The sequence below is a fragment of the Phalaenopsis equestris genome, unplaced genomic scaffold (genome assembly GCF_001263595.1).
Source record: "Phalaenopsis equestris unplaced genomic scaffold, ASM126359v1 Scaffold000018, whole genome shotgun sequence".
Classification (NCBI taxonomy): domain Eukaryota; kingdom Viridiplantae; phylum Streptophyta; class Magnoliopsida; order Asparagales; family Orchidaceae; genus Phalaenopsis; species Phalaenopsis equestris.
The window spans coordinates 107,525-118,593 of NW_018164460.1; the positions used below are offsets into that span (position 1 = coordinate 107,525).

An 11,069-nucleotide genomic window follows, 5' to 3' on the forward strand; every position below is an offset into this window, starting at 1 on the left:
CTTAGATGGTTTGGTCATATTAATCGTCGACCATTAGATGATCCGATTAGGAGAGTAGATGTTTTAGATTTGACTTGTTTTAAGAAAGGCAGAGGTAGACCTAGGAAGACTTGGGCTTATTGTATTAAAAATGATCTTAATTTACTAGAACTAAATGCAAATATGACACTAAATAGGACGCGATGGAGAAAAAGGATTCATGTAGCCGACCCCACGTAGTGGGATTAAGGCTTTGTTGTTGTTGTTGTTGTTGATACTGAGATAATGGATGTTGGGTGTAAGGCCTCGCCCCCTTACACGACTTAAAATGTGCTATTTTTATATATACATTTTATGCTCATTTTTAAGGATGATGTGCTTTAATGGAAGATATTTTGTATGTTTTTAATGACACGCCTTAAAATGTGCTATTCTGATATATACATTTTATGCTCATTTTTAAGGATGATGTGCTTTAATGGAAGATATTTTGTATGTTTTTAATGACACGCCTTAAAATGTGCTATTTTGATATATACATTTTATGCTCATTTTTAAGGATGATGTGCTTTAATGAAAGATATTTTGTATGTTTTTAATTTTAGGTACAAGAAATGAAGTTTAAGAGCAAAATGAGCAAAAAAAAGTAAAATAGGGTCAAATGGAGCAAAAGAGAAAAAAGTGACATGGCGCCTAGTGCCAGCTAGTTAAAATAGGCTTCTAGAAGGCTGGTGCCTAGGCACCACAGTTGGGCGTCTAGGCGCCAGAAACGATTTGGACTTTTGTGCAATGAATTTGGACGAATTTTGAGAATGTGCTTGAAGTGACTCTTGGTGATTTTAAGAGCTTTATTTAAAGGAACAATCGGTTGGTCGAAAAAGGGGGCTTTTGAAGATCTTAGTTGGTGACTTGAAAGAGAGGAGGAGGCGTGAGGCTCTCTTATGTGTGTGTGTGAGTTGCGAGTGAGAGTCTTTGTAATGTGTGTTTTGGTGTCTCTATTGGAGTAAAACGTCAAAGGAACTTCAAAGGATTTGCTTGGGTAGAAGTCTCAAATAAGTACTTTGTAGTTTTGTTTTATTATGAAGACTTGGATTTTTAATATAAATTATGTTTTGTTGTGTTATCCCCATGAATTCTGAGTAGTTTCCTTTCTCTTTCTCCTTGCAATAAGAAGTAGTCATGTTTAGTGTTCGGTTGAGCTGCAATCAAAAGCAAGAGAGTTGTGCCTCGCGAGCTGTGGTCAAAAAAGGAAGGAGGTTTGGTGCTCTATCAAGAGGAGGAGAAGTAAACGCTTGAAGGAAGATGTTCACGTGCCAGTGTCGAGGGAAGGAGCCCGTGCGCGAGTGAAGCAAGTAGCTGAAGGAGAAGAAGAGGTAGAATAAGAGAAGTCGTATGTCTTCTCGTATCTAAGATTCCACGCCGAGCCTAATCGGAACTCACATGTAGAGGAAGAGGGAGATCGGGGGAATAAGAGGATTGCAGTGCTCTGTTGGGTCACACTGAGACCGAAGGGAAGAAGGGGAGCTTCGTGTGTGCTTGTAGGCTGTTGACTGAAACATAATAGGTGAGTGTAAGATTTTATGAAAGATATTTAATAAAATTATATATATTATATGATTTTGTTTATAAAAAAACATATTTAATGGAAAGTTTTATTGAAATCGGGACTGAAATAAATAGAGATTTCGGCTTGGAAGGAGCAGAAGATGGTGAAGCGTGCGAGTGAGAGATGAGATTGATCCGAGAAACTTATAAGATAAATGCTAAGCTATATTATTAATAAAACAAATGATATAAATGTTATTAATTTTTATTCAATTACAAAGTGTGAAGAAGACTGATAAATCCTTTAGATTTGAAGACAGTAATGAATCTTAAAATTTAAAAAAAAGTTAGTGTTTTAAATCATAAAATTCTTACATTTAAGTTGCTTCGATTATTAAATATAACTTATGGAAAATTATGAGTTTTAATTAGGTGTGTTGATTTAAATGTGCAAATTGTGTTAATTGAATAAGAAAAAAGAGGAATTCAAGGGAAAGAGAGAAAGTCATTTAGACAAAGTGAGTAATTATTTTCTTGTATGTATTTAATTAAGGTTTTATTAAATATTTCACTCATGTCTTGCATTTTGAAAGTTTGATTACATCTCACAAATAAGAGGAAAATAATTGATATATGAAAGTACATTTTAAAGGATTTTAGGTTGATATGAATTATAAGTAAATATTTAACTTATTCAGGATTATTCCCAGATGGTACTGAAAAAGGATGCAAGATACCCTTTTGCACGAGAAAGAAAATGAAAATTGATGAAGGTGCACCTTCCAATATAAAGTTTTTAGGGTACTCACAATTACAATTTTGAAGATATCTTTGGGTATGACTGTAATCCTTTTATGACTCTTAAAGTTGTTAAAAATGATAAATATTTAAGTTAAAATAGGAAGAGATAAATTTAAAATAAAAGCTTACGGTTTTATAAGGTAATAAATTACCTTTATTTTGGTCATTCATGCATTGACATAGTAATTTAATGCATATTAAAATTATAATTGCTCACTAACTTATGAACTTATTGTTGAAGTTAATATTTTCTTTAAGGAAAAAAAAATTGTATATTGATATGTCTGGTAGGAGAAACTTAGATTACTGGAGGTGGAGTACGACTGATAAGCATCATGTTGTGTGGTGATTGTAGTTTCTTTCATCATTTTCATTTTCTTTTGCACGAGAAAGAAAATGAAAATGATGAAGGGCACACCTTCCAATATAAATATTTTAGGGTACCCACAATTACTATTTTGAAGATATCTTTGGGTATGACTGTAATCCTTTCATGACTCTTAAAGTTGTTAAAAATGATAAATATTTAAGTTGAAATAGGAAGAGATAAATTTAAAATGAAAGCTTACGGTTTTATAAGGTAATAATTACCTTTATTTTGGTCATTCATTTAATGCATATTAAAATTATAATTGCTCACTAACTTATGAACTTATTGTTGAAGTTAATATTTTCTTTAAGGAAAAAAAATTGTATATTGATATGTCTGGTAGGAGAGACTTAGATTACTGGAGGTGGACTACGACTGATAAGCATCATGTTGTGTGGTGATTGTAGTTTCTTTTATATACTGTTTATTACTGTATAGAGATAATGTTGTGTGTGGATTGAGATATTTTGTTTGCAAACTATATTATTGTTTTTGGATGTTTTAATTTTTTGTTCATAGTACTTTGTTGTATTTTTGTGGCTCTTTTATGTATTAAAAGTTTCTAGAAATTTGTTGATATTTATTTTAATGTTAATATTGTCCCACCACAGTTCCTAGCATGGTTATTTATAAACTACCAGGCGGGGTCGTGACATGACCGATGGCTGCAGAAAAATTTCAGTGCTCTGGAGAGGCTCCAACAATTGAAATTAGATATAGGAATTGTTTCTTTGCTTTGATACCATGTAGAAATAGGTTTTGGAGAGGAATAATTCTCTTTTTTATATGATTCAAATGTATGGTACATATATAAGGAAACAATCCCTCCTTATTTACAAACTTACCAAATATATCTATCCTAAATTAGGAAAGGAAATAATTCTGAAATAAAAAATAAACTAACATAGATTATGAAGGTAATAAACTTTATTAAATAAGGTCAAATCTAATAAATTTAAAATTATATTAGAATTAATACTTCTCAAAATTTTCAATAAATAAGTGTTTGTGAAAATTTGTTGTGTGATTTTATATGATCCCACCTTCCTTACATTTTATTTCGTTAAGGATTCTCAAAAGTGGTCTTTAATTATTTTAAAATCCATTATCACCCGGTGTATCTATAATTAGCAATAAACTTATAACTGCGATAGTTATGTTTTTTGTGAATATCTTTGCACCAATTTACTCGATCAATCAAGTTATGCAAATGATATGAAACAGAAAATGAAAATGTTAATATACTAATATGCATCCGCATGGAAACAAACAATGTTCTATAACTTATATGATAAGATGACAAAGAACTTTGAAAAAAGATATACCACAATAAAATGACATGCATGTGTGGACATAATCTCATTAAAGAAGCTAATCCAAATGAGTTAAAGATCAATGGTGATGAGTCATACATTTCAAAGTCTGACCAGATTAATGAAAATTTAAATTAATATTTCAAGTCATTTCATCATTAACAAATTCATTGAAACAGTAATGCAATTTCACTATTTTACTAAGATTTTTTTTATGAATCTATCAGTCTAAAAATCAAGAGCTAAAAATAAAATCAACTTAGTTTGATTTTTAGAAATCATCATCTGTAGCAGCTTGTTCAATTAATTCATCAACAACAACAAATATGATGTGTTCGCTTTCATATTCAGGACAAGATTCTCTTCCTATTATGTGTTCAAGTTCATGTTCATGAATTTATTCAATTTTTATTAGAAATTTGAATTGGCATTCAGAATTAGAATCAAATCCAATGCTTAATTTAGGTTTAATTATGATCTTAGATTCAAATTCGGTTTCAAGTTCAATTTTTAACTAAGATTTGAAATTGATCTCGCACTCAAATTTCATTTTAGACATGAATTTTGACACTTTCTTAAGTATAGATTGATGTTAATGGTAATAGATTTCAGATTTACATCAGATTTAGACTCTCAATTTTTTTGTAAATCACATTTTGCATCAAAAGCATCCTCAAAGACTATTAATAAACCATAATTTCTTTAATAAGAACATATTCAATTATGTATAATTCTTGTGAGTAAATGCTTGGCATATGAAGAAGGCAATGATTTTTCTCGAGGATTTTAAACGCATATATGAGGAAATTTGAGAAGATTCTAGAGGAAATCTGAGAAAATTCAAAACTGAAATTTATGTTCATAAAAAACACAATCTTTGTGCATTTTAACGCGTAAAAGATTATTAAATTTTTTGAGGGTTGATGTCATCAATTAATTCATAATTTTCTATTTTATTTTGATGTCTATGAGGATGGATCTTATGACAATTGATGGCTTTGTTATTTTTTATTACATTTATGGGTCAGGTTTATTGGTGCAAGCTGTTTCCATTTTACACTTTAGGATTTCATAGTACAGTTCGTTTTCCCTTTATTTCTTTTCCTCAAATTGTTGTCGTCTATCTATATTCTTTCATCTAAATTGTTTTGTGATTTGTTTTGCACTCATTAATGAGTGCTACATCATTACATATAGATTCCTATTTTTGCAGTGGGAATTTTAATCACCATTGAATTTCTACTCAGATATTTTGTAGAATCTTTGATTTTGTCAACTTTTATATTCTCATTTGAAACAAAATAAGTGTGCTTTTTAATTTTGCATCAAAAATTCTATTTTGTACCTAAAGGTTGGAAACTAAAATTTTTTATCGCTTGTGGGTTTTTTTAATTTATTTCATCCAAATTTGTATGAGTGAACTCTAAGTCATATGATGTTCTATATCACCTGATCCAATCATGCCTTTGCCCCTTCCCTTACAAACTTTTAGACAATTTTATAATTGAGTCTGTTAGGGTGATGGTGTGGATGAATGAACGAGTACCGACTTGCTAAATGTTATTCCAACTATAAAGTTTCTAGGAATTTACATTTCTCTAGTTTAAAAAGCTATATACCAAAGTTTAGCTATTTGAAAATTCAATTTAAAGATATGAACTATTAAAAAGGAACTGCATGGCTGGAGGTAATTTTAGCAGAACGGACCTAAGTCACCATTTCTCTGACTCAAAGACCTAGTGGAGTACTAGAAATTCTATTGACTACGATACGTCTTGACACTACTTGTTACTTATTTTGCATGTTTTTTGAATATTTTTTTAATGTTTTGCAATGGGTGAGTATTATTTTAGACAATACAATACATTTTCTGTAGTCATGCGATTTATAAATTTGCGCTTTTATTTGAACAATAATATTTCAAACTGCAGGAGGAATGACAGAGGAGAAAAGATTGATTAGACGGAAAACCCTGGCAAAGTGGTTAAAGGAAAGTATTTTGAGATTAGGGCCCACATTTATCAAAATTGGGCAGCAGTTTTCTACAAGGGTGGACATTCTTCCGCAAGAATATGTTGATCAGTTGTCCGAACTTCAGGTCTAGATGCATGCTGATAAGATGATTCATGTACTGATTACATATAATATGGATCTGTCCTAGAGTGCTTATGATAAAAATATTCATTATTTTTTAGTAATATGATGTAAAACCATTTTCACCTTGGCATCAAGATGAATTTTAGATAATTGAATTACAGCCTATTTTGTTTGCTAGTTTTTTTTTCTTAAGACTTTTGATGCTATGCTTCATCTATAACACGACCATAATAAGGGTTAACTTTTTCATTTCTATTATATGCATATCATGAAAATGCACGTTGTAAGGTTATTTATTCTGATTCACATAAAGTTGATTTTTGTTTAGTTAAAGGTTTAATATAGTTCTTAGTTGAGCCTTTGCTACTAAAAATGAGCTATATGCAAGTAAAGGATTTTTAGTATCACTAAAAAATTTTTTTTGAGAAAATTTTAAATTTATTTCTCTTTCCATCTATTTTTTTAATTCTTGAGATTGGGGTAGCTTTGTAGCTATAGGATTGATATCATCTTTTATTGCAACTAAAGAACTACCTAAAGTTCTTAGGAAAAATAAAGAAACAAATGAAGGTGAAGAGATTTATATTCAAAACATGAAAACTATCCTTTTTAGGTGGATATTTTATATTCTTCCAATTTTGGAAGGGAAAGGGGCGAATGTCCACACTTCTCTAGTATGGTTGTATATGTCAATCATTTTCAATTTGGACTTTCACAGATAACATGTGACAACAACTTCATAAGAATCTCTGCTGCTTGAAGATTTTTAAGCATGTATACAAGACCCATAAGTTTTTTTTTAGGTTTTCTTTGATGAATCAATTTTTGCACCCTTTTTTTTGTCATTATGAACATGATTCTTCAAAATGCTTAAGGTTTGAGATCACAAAACATCATTGATTTTTTAACTGACAGCTTATTTACCCACATACCGTCATATGTATTGTGGGCCATAATTCTAAATTGAACTTTTGGCCACTATGGATTGTTTCTTGCTTCGACAAGTAACCAAGTTCCCTCACACATAAGTGCGATACCTTATAATTTATTTATCCTAATCAGCATAAATAAATTTCTTCAATATCTTTAATTGAAATTGTCTTAAATTACAATCCTTTTCTAGCATTCCTTCTTAGGTATTGCGGATTTTGACATAAAACCCCCAAATATTCTTCCACGGGACTATCCATTAAATGGCTCATTGTGTTCTTGTAAAGAAGTCATTACTAGTCATGCGTGAGAGAGGTAAATGAGCTTCCCAACTAGCCTATGATATCCATCTTTTAACATAAGGTGGTTTCTTTTGCCAATTCTTTTTTTTTTTTTTTTGTTTTCTTTGGGGGGGGGGATGGTTTAAAGCACTTTGGTTCGTTTAGTAGATCTTGAATAAATTCTCATTAGTTAATGGAAATACCATTCATATAATGAGCCACTTCCATGCCAAGAAAGTATTTGAGACAACCTATGTAGCAAGAAGGTCTTCAGTTTATTCATCTATTTATTCATCTATTTCTGATCATCTCTACTGGGAACAATATCATCTACATATATGATGAGAATGATCATTTTTTATTCTAGATAGAATTTGACGAATATGATGTTATTTGACAGGCACCGAGCAAGCTTACATGCCTTTACCACTGTTTGTAAATCTGCGAAACCATTTATGTGGAGATTGCTTTAGACACAATGAATTTTGGAGTTGCAAACTTTGTTAGTATTTTTTTGAGTAAAAACATGGAGGAATATATATTTAGATTTCTTTCTCCAAGTAACCATTTAGCAATGTGTTCTCGACATACATTGATGAAAGGAACAATGTAATTTGTTGCTACTGCTAGGGAAACTTCGATTGCATTGAGTTTGGCTTCTAGGGAGAATATCTCTTCATAATCAATTCTATAGAATTGAACCAATCCCTTTTGTAATTAGTTGACTCTTAAATCTATCCTAATTGCTACATGCATTGTATTTGATAGTGAAACTCCACTTGCATCCAACTAGTTTTTTCCTATTTGTTAGATTTGAAATTCCAGAGTTTCACTTTTTTTCTCTAGTGCCTAGATTTCTTCCATTATAACAATCTTTCATTCATTTGGCGGAGAGTTTTTTGCATGTTATTGAAATTTATAAAATTGTCAGAATGGTGATAAATGCCCAAATGATGAGGGACAATCTTTCATATGAAACTAAGTTGTAGATCAAATATTGAGTATGAGATCTCACACTTTTGATAAGGACAATAGGGAGATAAAGATCATTAGCAGGCATAATAAATCAGATTCAATCAGATATTGCTTTGGCAAGTTTCAGGAATCGATTTAGATTCATGGCTTTGCTTGAGTGGCATTGATTGATCTACATTTTTTTGAATGTTGTCAAGTGGTTTGCATTCTCTGAGTTTTCATTTCCTTGAATAGACAATCACTTCCTGATTTATTCTTTGTGTAGTTCTCGGATTTTGAGAGTTTGTATGAGTTTGGGGTTGAGGTGGTTCAATGTTAAAGTGTGGTTGAAGCTGTGGCCGAATGAGGTTGCTTGACATTCCAAGTCTCCCAAAGCTAATATTCTTGTGCGATAGGATTCTCCCCTGAATTGAAAGTTTGTGATGGCAGGGCTGATTGTTAAAGGATGCCATATCCATGGAGTTATAATTTTTTGTTATTGATGAAGAATCTTTGTAACCTTTCCAATTTGGAGTTTACCCAAGAAATATGCATTTGAGAGATTTTGGTTAAGTTTGTTTTAAGATTGTTGATTTATGTGAGCATTGAGTGCAATTGAATACATTAATGGGAATGGTGGAGACAATTTAGATGTTTGGAAATGAGGCAAGGAGTGTTTGGCATGGGGTGTTGAATTTCATGACTCAGGTGGCATTCTATTGATGAGTTTTGTCGTTGAACCCTGGGATGTTTTAGAATGTGAGAAGTAAACATAAAGTCTCTAACTTCTAATACATGTTGATTTTTTTACTAAAAAATTCCATTATTTTAGGATGTTTCAACACATGAACTTTGATGCGCTATTTTTAGCTTGAAGGATAAGATCATAAGAACCAATAATTGAGTGGTAGTATTCTCTCTTATTATCTGTTTTGAAGAATTGTGTTTTATTGGAATTAAGTTTGAATCATATTGAAATTTTGGAATAAGTTTTTTCTCTTAAAGTAGTCGGGTGAAAAAAAAAATAACGTATTTGAGCCATGAGGTGATAAATGATAAAACATGTTTCAACTCTTTTTTTTTGACAACTATGAAGTTTTAAGTAAAGCATAATTATCTGCCATGCCTATTTTGTATCCGCAACTTATTTTTTATGTTGTGGTTTTGCAATGGACTTATTAGATTTATCATCTAAGTTGCACCATTTTTTTAGCCAAAAGCATGTTTTACTTCTTTTTTTTTAATATGCTCGAGTAACAAGGACTATCTAAAGTATTATCTTTAGTAACACGAAAGTAATGGTCCCTCAAGGACTAAGGGTCTGTTTGGGGCAGTTGTTGCTGTTTGAAGAAGTTGTTATTCAAAAAATTGCAGTGACAAAATTATTTTTTCAAAAGTCAGACCATAATTTTTTAACAACCATCACATTTAGTAAAGTTTTGCTGCAAAACGTAGCTTTCAGCTGCAGTTTTTTTAAAAACTAGGTAAAACATAGTTTTGTCAAATAGGAAAATGCGGTGCGGCACGTACCGCCACCCCAAATGCACCCTAAGTTTGGATCAATTTTGCATATTTGAGATATTGAAATGAGATAAAAGGCTTCTTGTTGCTATTGTTGTTGTTGAGATACTGTAATGTAGGGGTGTAAACAAATCGAACACGAGCTAAGCCCAGTCGGCTCATTTATATTTCAAACTCAAAAAGTGTGTTGGTGTTCATCTCGTTTGCTTAACCAACCGAGCACGACCCGTTCACGAACAAATAGTCATTTTGACAAAACCCTAATCACGTAGCATAAGATGTTAATGATTGAGATAAAATTTTAAACATCACTTGAATCTAATTTAATATTTTTTATTCTATTTTCTTCGTTAATACTTTTAATTGATTATAAATCTTTGTAACCTTGTAGTTAATTAAATTTTTTAAAAATACTACTCGATCAAATATAAATATATATATATATATATAGTGTTCGGTTCGTTAACTTAACGAACGAGCCGAACACGAGATTCTTAACAAGCCGAACACGAGTTGTTCGCGAACAACGAGCCGATTTGATAGCCCTACTGAAATGAGAACAATTCTGTATAAGAGTGTTTACCCGTGGGACAATTGTTGATCATTTTGTGAAGTCGAGAGATTGAATTGGAGAAATGTTAAACTTTGGATTAAATTGATCACTCATGAATTATTAATAGATTATTTTGGAGTTTAACTCGTCAAACATTTGTTATATTTGAAAAACTATGACTTGCCTTTAGGTCCCTCACCCACCATTCTTAGCTTTTGGTTTGAATATGGTATTGATCATTGGTGTATTCAACCCAATTTTGCTCTCCGTTTTGTCTATCCTTTTTAACAAGTGATATTAGAGCCAATGATTTTGCTAGGATCTTGGTTCCCATGGTTGAGCAAAGTTCGTGTTTGAACAACTCTATCAGCTATCATATGAATGAGTGGGCTTTCAATGATATCGGAGGGAGCCCAAACCACCACGAAAAACACAATTATTATTACTAAATTCAAAATGTTACAAACAAGACTCTCGTGAAGATGAAATAAACGACAATAAACATAAAATACACCCTAGGGCCATGGCATGGGGGGTGGGTGGCGGCTGGCCAGCGGGATGAAGACGGGTTTGGTGAAGGCAACAACAGTAGGATGGGTGGAAGGGAATCATCATTGATTGGATTTGGTGGAGTGGGCTGCTACAAATGTTGGAGGGGTGGGGACGAGCTGCTGCAGCGGCTGGGGGGGGTGGAGGGTGGCGACGCTGGGATTGGGTGTATTGGG

At 32.0% G+C, this 11,069-nt stretch overlaps 1 protein-coding gene across 1 annotated transcript in view; it reads left to right on the forward strand.

The window, feature by feature from the left end:
- The window catches only part of LOC110018375 (uncharacterized protein sll1770), a 138,485-nt gene that overhangs the window by 104,938 nt on the left and 22,478 nt on the right, over positions 1-11,069 (forward strand). Inside the window, exon 3 of the mRNA XM_020715669.1 lies at positions 5,940-6,106. Within this exon, the coding sequence (XP_020571328.1) occupies positions 5,940-6,106 (167 nt within the window). The remainder of the gene's footprint in view (positions 1-5,939; positions 6,107-11,069) is intronic.